The sequence below is a fragment of the Perna viridis genome, chromosome 2 (genome assembly GCF_037379345.1).
Source record: "Perna viridis isolate PV_CMFRI_1.1 ecotype Kerala chromosome 2, ASM3737934v1, whole genome shotgun sequence".
NCBI classification, from domain to species: Eukaryota; Metazoa; Mollusca; class Bivalvia; order Mytilida; family Mytilidae; genus Perna; species Perna viridis.
In genome coordinates, this window is record NC_142446.1 from 41,423,370 (window position 1) to 41,438,816 (window position 15,447).

Consider the following 15,447-nt stretch of genomic DNA (forward strand, 5'->3'; position numbering starts at 1 on the left):
ATATTTTTTTTCACAAACATGGCCATTTGAAAACATTTGTTTTTATTTTAATTTTCAAAATTTGAGGCAATGATGCAAGCGAGATAATCAATGGCTGTACAGAAAACATTCAGAATTTTAATTACAAATGCACAGTTTATCATTTTACATACACCTCCATTTATCTGTGTGCAAAATATGAAAAATTTACAAAGAATTAAAGAAGGTGTTTTATACGATCTCAGTCAAAAAATATATTAAATAATGTCTGTTACACATAAATGCTTCTAAACACTGGTTACATTAAAATTTACATTGTTTTATGTCACGAGATATCTTTGTCATACATGACCATAGGTTGAAAATTCTTTCTAATATAATTATGTGTAAACTTTAATATTGTCGAGTACAACAAAATTAAAAAAAAACGCATGTTCTAAATCTATTGATATGTTTAATTGTTTAAATTTGTACACCTTAGGTGAGCGTCATATTGCATCAATTGGGGTTAGATGAAAGGAAATAAACTTTATTTTAGGGTAGGCAGAACTTTTTAATTTTTTACGCTAATACCGCGCCATACAATGGCAGTTCCGTATCGGGGTTTCTCTCTTCCACTAAAATCTAAAAATAGATGCGGGTGAAATTTCTCTAATCTCTAGATTATGTTACAAAATGAACGACACAGAACAGTAAAATTTTCTTTATGTTAATTAATATCATAGAAGGTTTTTTTTCTAATTTCTTGATGAAAACCATATTTACAATAATTACTGGAGTATATTAAGGTAGAGTTTCCAATACATGTCTTCTTACCACAGCGTACATATGTAGATTGGCCTATATGTTTGGAAATTGGAACCAAATTAGATATTTAGGAGGCAGGTCTAGGGTATGGGAAATAACTCTTGAAATCAATGATATGTTTGTATCATATTCAATTTTACCAAAGCCTTTCAAGCTTTCCTTTGAAACTCAGTCCGATTTACTTTGATGCTTACATGAGATTGATGTAAAATGGTGAATACGAACGTTCCAATGATTTTTAAGAGTTGTGTCCCTTACCCTATGTCTACATCATTAAGTATTGTCCACATAAGAACCATGGCAGATGTAATATATAAACCGAAAGGTCGCACATTCCTATTTCTAAGATGATGATTTCAAGCATGCATAAACATTCTTTAATACAACAATTGCTGCATTGTCTTTGTCTACCGGCGGAAACAAATACAATTCAAATTTGATCTCAAATATCAGACATGATACATTTACTACATTTTGTACAATGTCGGCTAAAACAATTCAAAATAAAATATTCTATCAAGTCAATATGTGTTATTTCAGTTAAAGTTCTACTTTTCTGTGGTCTTTGGTAGACTGCAATTTTACAGTCAAGATATGTAAAATCTATTCTGCACGTTTCTTTTAATTTAAAACATCTCGAAAATCAGTTCAGTATATTAATATACAGTTGAGTGTAATGTATTACATACATTAGTTATTTTTGTTTTAAAATGGGAACGAATCGGAGCAGAAACAAGCTGTTTTTGACAGATAAACATCGAACTTTAAGGATTCCAGAGTAGGTAAAAAAATTACCTGCTTGTATGCTTTAAATATTCTTTCACAAAACAATTTGGAACAGTAATGTGATTGTTTGTTTGTTTGTTGGGGTTAACGTCCGAACAGCAATATTTCAGCTATATTCAGACGATGAACATGAAATTGATGATAAAATGAACAAGAAATGATGATGGGACACAAGGATAATGGGGTCGACAGATTTTGATTGCCACTGGAAATAGGGAGAGGTGGGTAGGGCCGGGCAATTTAGCCCCCTGTGGCGGAGCCCCATGGTTCCTACTCCGGGAGAATACCACAGTAGGGTTCTTTAACGTGAGAGGAACGTGGCATCTTTCCCAACACGATGCACCACTATGGTCAGGTTTTCCGTATTATCGCCTGACAACCCCAGCATATAACACGCCAGAGGTACCCCATTCCACCACCTGCGGCACACATCGCAGTGGCTCTGTGGGCAGAGCGCCCTAGCCCCAGATTAGGGTTATGAGCACTATTTAGTCGCCTTTTACGACAAGCTTAGCGCTGCTGCAGGCCTATTCTTTTAACACCCGACCTGCACGGGGCCAGTAATGAGATACCAGAAGTGTACATTTGCATGTTTCCCGTGATATTTCACCATTTCAAAAATTTGCCGAAAAGAAATTATAAATACTCTGAGCACTACCAGTTTTATTCTAAACTGACTTAAAGCTACGGTGATGAACAAAATATGATATAAAATGTTTTCATATTTCATTTGATATATGGGTAATCAAGTGAACCGAGATTCTAGAGGAACCAGACATGGAAACCAGGCACACACAACAAAGAACACAAAACAACCAAGTCAAAACATACAAAGCATCAAAAGTAATTGAGCAACTCGGACTCCACTAAAAACTGGGAGCATGGAGCAGGTGCATCGATAAGGTAAGCGTCCTCTGCGTTTCGAAGAACATCCGCCGATCGAGATGCCCATAAAAAGTCAGGTCAAGAGTAGACGAAAGAGGAAAGGAAAACTATGACACGTTGAACAAGTCATGGTGCAGATGGATACACCGTAACAATCAACGAAATAGTGACGAATTCATGATGACGACCATGAAACTTCTGTAGTGATGACTTCAATCTTGTAGCAACATAATTCTGTTCCAGAATACTAACTGTAAGAAGTCTAGCGCGATACAAAACGTTTGCGTAGTTACGGCAAGCTCTGCCATAACGTAAGGGTTGTGAAAACTCCATACGCAGGTGCTGAAAGGATGTTGGCACTGATGAAAGGAAAGTAGGTGATAATACGGAATGTGAAGTCATCGATTTTGTCGTATAATTTTGTCAGTATTTGTCTTTGCCTTCGATCTCTAAGTGTAGGTCAAGATATAAGGCTGACTTGTCAGTGTCTGCAGTATTCTATATCGCAAGTTCTCTGAGGTAGATGCGATGTACAAAATCCCCGAAACTAGAATACGTAATCTATATAACGGAAACTGAGATTAAAAGATATAGCTAAACGTTCCTTCTTTTGGATCAGATCAGCTATAAAGGCAGCCTAAAAAAGTGAACGAATAGGTCAGCAAGTAGAGGAGCACAATTTGTGCCCATTAGAATGCCGACCGATTGTTGAAAACCCGTCATCCACACTGGACAATTGAAATATATTGTCGACAAAAAATTCCAGCATTTTAAAAATATCTTCCTCGGTATATTTGGATGATGATTTTGAATTGTTTATTTTCAAAGTATGAGGAATCTTTACTAAGAATTACATATTTGTTTCTAGGTGAAGTCTTTTTTTTTAGAGTAACAACGATGCATAATGTTTCTGAATCGTGATTTGAACTGAGTATGGGGAATAGAAGTATAAAGAGTTGAAAAATCATAGGTTTTAATGCTTTTGTATTCTTGATTTGAGGGTTCCTAGAAGATATTTCAAATTTTTCGGGATCCACATTGAATTAATACCACCACGGGGGTAACAAGTATCGTAGTAGGACTAGAGGTCCTCTTTAACAGCTGTGAGTGTATCAGTTAAAGGTTTTGAAATAGGTTTGGTAGTAGATTTGGCAGATCCACCTGTGTAGTGTTGTTAGTGAGTTCTTGTCGAGTTTAGGAATCATTTACATAGACGGTAGATGATCACATTCATCATGTTTGGTAGAGAGAAGAAAAGAGGATAGCACAGATTTATGATCTTCCACTATCTCTTCTTTGGAGAAGGTGATAGTAGTATAGGTTTAATTCTATTATTTTCTACAGATGAGATCAGTTTTAACCTCTCAAAGAAACTTGACGAGTCAGCCCTAGGACAGTTCTAAAAGTGCCATAGAACAGTTCTATCTCCACAACCATTAGGTTTAGCCACATTCTTTCAGTAGCTGAAATGATCCTTATTATTAGAAATACAAAAGTCTTCAGGGAGAAAAGTTGTCAGAGCTATTGCCCTGGAAAGGCAAAGACGGGATTTATTTTTTACAGTTTTCAGCCTATGTCTTGAAAACTATGGTAGATAGAAACTGCTGAAATGGTCCTTATGATAAGTCCTACCAATGTCTTCCTGAGTCAAAATAGTTGGACAACTTGTTAAATTTATTGCCTTTGAACGGCAAAATCCAACCAAGTGAGCGATTCAGGCTCATGGGAGCCTCTTGTTCCTCTCTATAACTTTACTTTCATCTGTATATTTCCTTTACTATCAACCAAATTTTTAAAGTCGATTTTTGACAATGTACTATATTACTGAAGAAAAGTACAAAAGTAAGATGTAGAAAAGGATTTTGATGGAAAATCTTTTTTGTTAAATTAAAATAACTATCACAACAATACACAAAAAGAAGTTATGTAGAGGCGAATCTAGGGGATCTTGGGGTATGAACCCCATCTTGTTCGAAAATATTCCGAATTTTGTGTAATGTTGGAGCAAAAATGTTTTTGATTAAAATCTACTTTATATAAATTTCTATGGTCCGTAAAATCGTGGAAAAAATCAAATGAAAAAGGGCTGGGCAATCATTGCACTTAACACACATTATTCTGTCTAATGAAAATCATTCTAGATCTAGAGCCATGATTCTAATTCATATATACATACCCCCACCAACCAAAAAAAAAGAAAAAAAAAAGAATTTATATTGGGGAATCAGCATGCGCTATTGTGGTCCATTGTTTGTTTGCTCGGATCTCCTACACAATGATTGGATGATCGGACATAGGAATTATTTGTGATCCAAGATGAAATGCACTTGAAAATACCAAATGCATGACAGGTATTTATGGTATTTATGCAACAGCTGTAAATCAGAAAGAGGTTATTCAGTATTGGAGGAAATGGCAATAACTCTGTAATGTTTAACAGAATATATGTGTTGTGGATCGATGTTGTTGATCACTGATTTTTAAGTCACGGTCACAGATAAATGACGTCACGTTATCATGTCACGACATCGACTTTCTTGTTGATGCAAACACTTATATCATTCATAAGTAGATAAGAACCAGTAACGACCTTTTTGAAAAAAGCATCACGAAGTATATATCGTGAAAAAAATAAGTAAATAGAAAACAAAATATAATGAACAAGAACTACTACATTTAAGAGTTTAAGCAAACCTCATCAATGCGATATTTTAAACATCCATAATTCCTAATTAAAAATATATAATTGTTCGTTGTTGATTATCGTTTGTAAATCATGCCCCAGTCGCATACATTGTCTTTCTTTTATTACAATAAATAAAAAATACATATAGAAAAACAAACTTATGCCAAAAATCAGATTACTTCAAGTTATTTCATACAGATATGAACTTAATTTTCTACACAATGACCATTTTCCATAATGCATGATCATAGTTTTAATTGTAATTCTTGAAATTCTTATATAAAATCATTATAAAGAATTGTTTGGTTTTATGCTTGGTTCTTTTAGGACGTGGATTCAATCGACAATAAAATATCACGTGAAAAATAGAATTCATATTGCTACGGATACGCATGAACTTTATTTCTTTACGTTCTGATAAATGTTTCCACCAGCCCCTCTGATCGATGTTAGAATAAAAATGATTTTCTCTCTAGGGACATTTTATTTGTTTGTTGGGGTTTAACGTCCGAGCAGCAATATTTCAGCTATATTCAGACAATGAACATGAAATGGATGATAAAATGAACATGAAATGAAAAAAAAGGATGGGTCACAAGGATAATAGGGTCGACAAATTTTGATTGCCACTGGAAAAAGGGGGATGGGTAAGGTCGGGCAATTTAGCCTCCTGTGGCGGAGCGCAAAGGTTCCTACTCCTATCGAATACCACAGTAGGGTTCTTTAACGTGCGAGGAACGTGGCATCTTTCCCAACACGGTGCACCACTATGGTTTGCGGTCAGGTTCTCTGTATTATAGCCTGACAACCCCAGCATTCAACACGCCAGGGGTACCCCATTCCACCACCTGGGGCACACATCCCAGTTGCTCTGTGGGCAGAGCGCCCTAGCCCCCGGCTAGGTTTCTGAGGACTATTTAGTCGCCTTATACGACAAGCTTAGCGCTGCTGCAGGCCTATTCTTTTAACACCCGGACCTGCACGGGGCAGGGACATTTTATGTTCGCAACGTCATCAAAATAAAATAGCCCCGTGCAGGTCCGTGTGTCAAAAGAATAGGCCTGCAGCAGCGCTAAGTTTGTCGTAAAAAGCGACTCAATAGTGCTCAGAACCTTAGCAGGGGGCTAGGACGCTCTGCCCACAGAGCAACTGGGTTGTGCCCCAGTAGGTGGAATGGGGTACCCCTGGCGTGTTACATGCTGGGGTTGTCAGGCTATAATTCGGAAAACCTGACCGCAAACCTCAGTGGTACACCGTGTTGGGAAAGATGCCACGTTCCTCTCACGTTAAAGAACCCTACTGTGGTATTCTCCCGGAGTAGGAACCATAGGGTTCCTCCTCCACAGAAGGCTAAATTGCCCGACCCTACCCATCCCTCCCTTTTTCTTGTGGCAATCAAAATTTAACGACCCCATTATCCTTGTGTCCCATTCCATTTTTCATTTCATCATCCATTTCATTTTCATCGTCTGAATATAGCTGAAATATTGCTGCTCGGACGTTAAACCCCAACAATCAATCAATCAAAATAAAATAACGTAAAAAGAGAGTGCTTTTTGTTAACATTTATATAAACCACACCAAACTAAATTTATTGGTTTTTGTAGCACAAATATTGACCCGACAAAAATGAATGTCACTGCTATTTAGATTGGGTAAATAATTGTCAAAAAGGTTTTACTTTTAAGTTGACTAAATTGAAATCTTGCACTTTTAACAACTATTAAAATTGATTTCTATGCCCAAATCAGCTTTTTGCATTCAAGTTTTTAAACTTTAAATTGAACTATCTTCAAACAGAAAATCAATTGAATTTGTGTCTCGGGGCTGCAGACATAAATACATCGAAAAAAATTTTAAAATCGCCTTTCCCCATTGCATTTATTTTGTATAGCATAAATAGAACAAAATTAATTTGAATTTGGTAGGAATCTTGATAAAAGTAGGTTTTGTTCCTATAAATTCCACATGATTTTAGAAATTATAAGGAATGATCCTTAGAAAAATGATCAATCGAATTGACGGTTGACAGTTAAATGTACAAGTTTAGAGGGTACACAGTAAAGAACGCTTCTAACTCTATGGAAAAATCCACCAGGTGGGATGAAGGGGATAGAGGGATACCTACGACTCGTTTTGTTTTGTTTCAAATAAACCTACAGCAACAATAAAGCTGCATCATTGACGCCACAATCATTTTTTAAAAGTAGATCTCATCGATCAACTTTTCATTTGAAATCGCCACATATTTTCATCATTTTCTTCTTGTTATGTAAAACTGCTTTGTCCAATTTTCGTGTTAGTAGCAGCACGTAGGCGGCAAAAGATGATCCGGTTTTGAATAAATACTCACTCTACCAGTGTATCAAATCGTGTTCAAAATGAAAACGCTCACACTGTTTGTTTTAACGTGTTTCATTAGAAATCATGTTTCAAGTTTTAAACTTGATATATTTGACAGTATTAAAAATGATGTCAGTCTGAACAGAATTACTGGTAAAAAAAGGATGTGTCACTCGATTTTAACGATTTTGTCAATGATTATACGAAAAAACTTTACAATGAAGTATCAGTCCACGACGATGATAAATGGTTGTTTGACAGTAATGATGGTTTTGGAAAGGAACAAATGCGTGTTCATTTCATAGAAGGAAAATCACGTAAGTTTCTATCATTTCATGACTTTAAACAATTATATTTTAGGTTAATTTCTTGTTTTGATGTTTGATACATAACACGTGATACTAGTTACTAAAAGCACGGTCACTTAAGTATCTATCTTTTTACATAATTGAATTTATAATTTCAGAAAGAGAGGGAAATGTTGAAAAGTAACAAACACTGTTTCTGGTTGAAATACATTAATATGCTTATCTTAAGAATTTAAAATAAATGTATAACTTTCATATTCTCACAATGGAAATATATTTATTGTGTAGGTTAGCAGATCAGCCCAAATACTAGTACTTGCAATATTAAGACTGCAAAAAATAACCGTTTATTTTAGACTGAAGTCTTCAAAGTCGCTAATTGTGAAATATTCTATGCCACTGATTTTGGCGTATCCAGGCGATTTCAGTGTTCTACTAAACTTAACTCCTAATCAATCAGTGATTTTCTTAATGTATTGACTTGGTTCAGAATCTAAAAAATCACAAATTTAAGTTAGCTGAAACTTGAAGATTTTAGGTCGATTGATAATATACATTCATTTTCTTTTTCATTTCACATCTTTTGACATATCGTACATTTGTACATTACTAGCAAAATAAGTTTATTCCTGTTTCGAAAATAGTTTATACTTGACAGTTTAGAACGATTGAAAGCTTAAACGTTTTAAAAGTTCGTTAGAGCTTATGCTGTAATGTTTTATATGTACCGACTTTACTTTTGAATTTTGAACTTTGTTGTGTAGCGCAACAGGCTAAGATCGGTAAACTTCAAGCGAAGTTGCGATGCGCTCTCAGACTACATGAAATCGATTGACTTTGTAACCGTAATAACCCGAATGTTTCTTCAATCAAAACAACTTGGTGACTAAGCGTTTCTCAGCTTTATTACAGAAGTTTAAAGCTAACTGATCGTTTTATCTTTTAATGTTAAATTCCCGCTCTCATACAAATAAAAAGCACACATAAAACATGTAGCATTAAGAGGTACATTTTGATGTTGAATGAAGCTAGAGTTGACGGTTCTACGGCACTTATCACAAGAATATGTTGGTGACTGTAGTAATACATAATTATGCAAATCACATATGAATTAATGTAAAGTACAGAAATTACGAATTCTAGAAGTCGCTAACAATATTAACGACTTCAAAAGTGTGAAAAGACCTTCTCTTGAAAACCTCAGCACTAAATTATCAACCGTTAAAATAAATAGTCCTCACATTCACACTACAAGACTGAAATGAAATATGGGTTTTAAGCGACAGAATTAGAGTATAGTTCACTAAAGATTTACGTTGATCCGTATACCTAAGATATTTTATGGCTAATGATACCTAGAACCGCCTCTGTAAAAAATGGAACTATCTTTTATTAAATAATGACACATTTGATTGATTGCCATAATTTTGTTTAAAGCGTTAACTGTCATTTTCGTCATTTTGTTTTTGGTTTCTGCCTTAACTGAACTATTTCTACTAAACTGTACCTTTCCTGTATTATTTCATTCGATATTCACAAGGAAAATGTGTTAAATACATGAAATAGGTGTCTATATATTTATTGTCTTACAAGACAAAAAATCGACTTAGATTAATTCGTATGCATGTGACCTCTGGTGACCTTAATCCAAGCATGTACTGTAAGGGTCGCGTTTTTTAAAACCAAATCTGATTGCAAAGCGAAAGTGGTAATCAATGGCAAGGAAGACCGTCGAAATCAAGCCGTAAAAGGCAATATAATGCAAGGGTCCTTTTGTAATTTACGTATTGTGATAAAATGTGGCACAAATATGGTCAGTAATTGTCATTATTTATTTGAAAACGAATAAAGGAATTGATGAAATGAAATGTAAACAAGACACGTGCTTACCTGTGCATTCGTTATTGTTTTTTTTTACCAAGGTTAAAGTATTTTTAACCCAGGTTAATGTCCTGTCGGCAATCTTCAGAAGTAATGGCGAAAAATAATAAGATCAGAGCTATCGATCTTGTTTTATTAAAAAAGTATTGTTTTTACAATATTCTGTAGGTATTACCGACTTTAATTGCTTCAATTGCATTACTTCAAACTTATTTCATTCTATCAGCAAAATTCAGTAGAATCAAAACTGAACAAATTTGGCAGCTAATCCAGCTTTAATAGTATTATTGCGTAAGGTTTTCTATATTGTCTCAGTTATTGGTCCGATGATAGCCAAGTTGGTCTGAGGGGTAGCCGAAGTCTAATATTGCAAGCCGAGGATCTATTACCTCAGCCAATATGGAAAACCTTACGCAATTATACCTTTATTGACTAGCCCAATACGTCATATTGTCCTAGAGCAATATGACGTATTGGACAGGTAAAAGCCGTATTGGACTGATAATTCCCGTATTGGTGCTCTTTTGTATTGTATTGACAGTTTAATCATATTTAAGCTAACATTCGAACGTTAGTGCATAACATAAGTTAGAGTTATTTTAAAAACAATCAGATTTGTACATTGCTATTAAACTTCAAAGGAAATATGACCGCATTATGTTTTTATTAACAAAATAACTCTTGTAAACACCGGGGTATTCTAGTTACTGCGCATTAAAGTCTTTGTCATTGGTATACTTTTTTTATTAACTTCCATTCGATATAATAATATCAAATGTTCTTTTTATATGTTTTAGATGACGGAGATATCATGGAGTTTGGAACAGAAGATTTACCTGATGACTTCCGTGTTTCTTACGCCGAGTTTGTAATACCAACAGAAAGAACGACTTTTGGAAAATTTTTTGGTAATAAAAATAATGTCTATAACCCTATAATATCAACAAAAATATGTGCTTTTCAATTTACTACAAATGAAAAAGAACTTAATTGCATTTTTAGATATATTCTTATGTTGAGTAATTCCCGAGCCGATATGATATCGCACTAATTTGCGTTTGTAATATGACTTTGTACCGGGTATATTTCCAATACAAGTACAATAATCCATTGTGAGACTACCCATGCAAAAACCAGGCAGATCCTATGATACAGCTCCTGAAAGGTATAAACTTCCCATTTATACCATAAACCATCCCCCATTCCCCATTTCCAAATTGATAACACCCCATTCCTGTTAGTAAAATCCCCTTTCGCCGTACAGTACCCATTGAATATTTCTTATCAAATATTTGCATTATCATATTAAATTATAAATATATTTTAATTCTTCAACATGTTAGCTTTTGTTTTGTTTTGTTTTTTTTAAACAAATTCCATACATTTTTCATGTCAATGATGTTTTAAAATTATTTTCCCCATCTCACATACACCATCCCCATTTCCTATTCCCCCATATACTATAAAATGGGAAGGATCCCACACAAAAACAGTATATGGGCGTCACATACCTGTTTCATGTATTCTATAGTACTTTCCTTTAAAAAACACCCATGACTGTGACTTTAGAAACGAAGAAAAACGCTTTTTTTAAAATTGATACAGTGCATTCATCTGCACCCTGAAAACTGATTGGTTCAAAGTGTCATAGTTTTTCTTTCTTTTTTTTCGAGAGCCGTGCAGGTCCCGGTGTTAAAAGAATAGGCCTGCAGCAGCGCTAAGCTTGTCGTAAAAGGCGATTATATAGTGCTCAGAAACCTAGCCGGGGGCTAGGCGCTCTGCCCACAGAGCAACTGGGATGTGTGCCCCAGGTGGTGGAATGGGGTACCCCTGGCGTGTTACATGCTGGGGTTGTCAGGCTATAATACGGAAAACCTGACCGCAAACCATAGTGGTGCACCGTGTTGGGAAAGATGCCACGTTCCTCGCACGTTAAAGAACCCTGCTGTGGTATTCGATAGGAGTAGGAACCTTTGCGCTCCGCCACAGGAGGCTAAATTGCCCGACCTTACCCATCCCCCTTTTTCCAGTGGCAATCAAAATTTGTCGACCCTATCATCCTTGTGACCCATCCTTTTTTTTTCATTTCATGTTCATTTTATCATCCATTTCATGTTCATTGTCTGAATATAGCTGAAATATTGCTGCTCGGACGTTAAACCCCAACAACAAACAAACTTTTTTTTTCGACTACCTCGGACTTGACTTTTTTATGAGCAAATTAGCGGGTGTTTCTAGAAAAGCAGAGGACGCTTACCCCAAACGATGCACCCGGTCAATGCTCCCAGTTTTTAGTAAAGTCCGAGTTGCTCATTTACTTTTGTCATTTTGTATGTATTATTTTAGTTACTTTATATTCTTTTTTGTGTTTGTCTGTTTTCCATGTCTGGTCTTCGTCAAAATAACCATGGTCCGATTCAACGGGTACGACTGTATTGAGTATACATGTTAGCACGAAAACGACAATTACACAAATCATAGCAAAAGTAAGCTTGATGGACAACGTCACTCATATCGTGCAAGTGATTGGTTAATTTTGCCTTAAGAAAGATATTTTAGGGATTATTGTGGTTTATATCCACAAAGACAGTCAAAGTAAATGCTAGAAGCAACGTTGTCTTGGCTTTATTATGAACGAAATGAAGGGTGTAATAGATATACGGAAAATGCTATCTTTTTCAACTTTATTGTCATTAGTGCTGCGGAAAGGTATGAAAACTTGCTTTGGTTTTCGAGTTTAATGGGCCTAGAAGGTATACGGCTATATCATTTGTGAATGGAAGGATAAATCAATGTAGTTCTTGAATATCGTAATTATGAAAGTGAAAAGTTTTTTTGTATTAATTAGAGAAGGGGTCAAAGATCAATCGACCGCAATAAACTTTGATACGTAATTTAAGTGAATATGTCTTATTTTAGGTATTTGGAAACAAGTAACATATATAGAATTTCAAAAATGTAAAAAGGACTATTTCCGACAAAAAATTACTATTTAATTACAGAACAAAAATGCTTTTAAAAATGATTGCATTTTAGTGCATTTTCAATGATTAAAAGATAATAAGACACCGAAGAATATTACATATATATCTAAATATTCTTTACTGAATAACAAATAAAATAAACACAACGTTCTCGATTCGATCTGCAACATGAGCTTTACAAAATGTGTTTGAAGTAGCAAATTTTCTCATATTTTAAATACTAATTATACTGAAATTGTAAAATACGAAATCAATTCCCGGACAACCTATTCTGTTTCCAAACTATTGGTACAACAGAAAAGCATGAATATCATCCAATATATATCATCGCAAATTTGTCAGTTCTAACATCGTTGGGAATTTTTCAGAACTTTATATATATATATATATATATATATATATATATATATATATATTAACAATACACGAATATTTATCAGTTTTACATGTTTGTGTATACACTTCATAAAAATACAAAAATGCTAGCGTCAACAGATTTATATTTTCTGAAAATGCATAGCGTACTTTCGGGTTGTTCTTATAAATAAACATGGTGATATTAAAAAGTAAATCACAAAATCTAAACCTGTGCTTAGAAATGTCCTTGACTTTTAACCTCTGGACGGAAGTTTAATTTGTGCAAGAAGTTTTCTGCCATTTTACATTTCCCCAGTTGTCATGGCCTACTTTTAATTTTAATCATGTCTCCTTTCTTAACGGTAAAACTAATATTTTAACATGCTAGCTTAACCTCCATTTAACCATCTCGGGTGGATAAATGATTTAAATCAAGTATTACTGAAGGACAATGTAAATATATATATAAAAAAATATGAAAAGTATATAAAATACATGCATATTTATTATCAATATTTTATAATTTTCATTGCATCACTTTACATGATAGAAATAGTAAGTAACGAGAAAATTAAAAAGGAAAAACTATTAACACAAGACATCAAATTATAAATATTACCTTGTGCACAATACCAATTACATTAAATATCATATCTAGCTCAAAGTAATAAGTTTAAACATGAAATGATAAGTTAATGATAATTATTCCGTGCAATTTTCAGTATGAGTTAAATGCAAGTAAATAGTTAAAATGATATTTCTTAACATTTGTTGTCCCCGAAATAATATCTTACTAATCAATCTTCAAGATAGTCATGCAAAATCGCCCAAATGCAAGGTTGGTAAATTGACATGGTAGTGAACGTGTTAGACATATGTAACAGAAACTGTTAACTGTTATCTCTTTAAACATTTGAAACACAGTCAACAGAAGGCAACCTCACAATTTTTAGTTAAATTTGTAGGAAGATAAATTACATTATAAATTTACAATGATTATATGTTCTTACAATATGAAATACCAGACGAAATAAAATTTACATATTTTTGAAAACGATAGAAAATACATATCTGTATAAGTATATTGTTTTATAGCCACTGAAGTGTAAAGGAACATTATTTTATTTTAGAAAAAGGAGCATATCTGGTTAAAGATGTCACACGGGACTTTATGAAGTTATGTGGCAAACATATTTTAAGCTGTGCTTACAAAATTAATCCAAAGAAACTTGAATCAAAATTTACGATGGGTAAGTTAGTGTTATATGAAAACATGAACCATACACTATTAACTTCGCTTAGGACAAGGCAAAAGAGAGATTTGGTCATAGAGGGAATGGATACGGTCAATACTACTGATGGATGCAAGGTGCGGCCATGGCATGTTAAATTGACTGAAATAGGAATGGATTTTGTGGTGGCTCCTGAATCATTTTATTGTAACATTTGTTCAGGAAAGTGTCGCATTAACAAGGAAAGTGAGCTGTTTACTGGACATGCCTTGGTCAAAAGTTTCTACAGTAGTTCTGTTCATGGCGATGTTGAACCGGATGAAAAGTTATGTGTTCATTGCTCCCCGACTGAATACGAACCATTGACAATGGTGTATATCACAAAGCACGACACTGTTGCATTTAAACGTTTGAGAGGAGCGATTGTGAAATCGTGTGGCTGTCTATAATATAAATAACAAGATATACACCTTTTGTAGATGATAACGATCTGTGATCTGGACCTCTCGACATCAAGAAAATTTGTGGAATCCATTACTACATGAACTTGTTTACTTATTATTGTTTGTTTGCTTTTTATCCTTGTTTCCTTCTAATTCAGTAAAGAGGAATTGTGTTCGTCAGTTTTTTTTAAGTGTGAATATAAATATATTTTGAAAACCATAAGTAGTAAGAAAACGAAGAAAACGTGAGGTAATAGGAGGAAAAGCAGAGACCATGAATAGAAAGATTAACAGGATATTCATTACATGGAACATAGTATAGACCGGGAAAACAGACAAAGCAACATAGACAACACAAACGTTTTCAAAGAATAAAAAAGAAGTCATGAAAGAGGAATTAGCATGTTTGTAACATGTAGGAAAAAACAGAATAATCAAAACGTATCAGATTATGAAAGCTGTAAATATTATCTCTTGACTTATTAAATTTTTCAGACCTTTCTATACGTTTACATATCTTCCCTGTATCAATTTGTTCTGGTGGAGCAGTGTAGCGAATAGAGTCGTCACATTCTGAGACGTTTGTATAATACTGATTTGTTGTGACATGCATCATTAATCTGATCCTCTATCCTACATAATAAAATCTAAATGAACTGTCCCGTACTACCATACATCGTGTACTAAGTTACAGCCCTTGATTAATCCTACCAGGAGGAATGACCCGGCCAGCGAAAGCTATATTTTTATATAGCC

General features: G+C 34.3%; 1 protein-coding gene across 1 annotated transcript; it reads left to right on the forward strand.

Annotated features, from left to right (window-relative positions):
• Positions 1 to 7,515: 7,515 nt before the first annotated feature.
• Positions 7,516 to 15,193, forward strand: LOC148625101 (protein DVR-1-like). The gene is made up of 3 exons (XM_088568388.1): positions 7,516 to 7,803; positions 10,473 to 10,583; positions 14,147 to 15,193. Exons 1-3 carry the CDS (start codon positions 7,773 to 7,775, stop codon positions 14,695 to 14,697), a joined length of 693 nt encoding a protein of 230 aa, XP_088424514.1. The 5' UTR covers positions 7,516 to 7,772; the 3' UTR covers positions 14,698 to 15,193.
• The last annotated feature ends 254 nt before the right edge of the window (positions 15,194 to 15,447 follow it).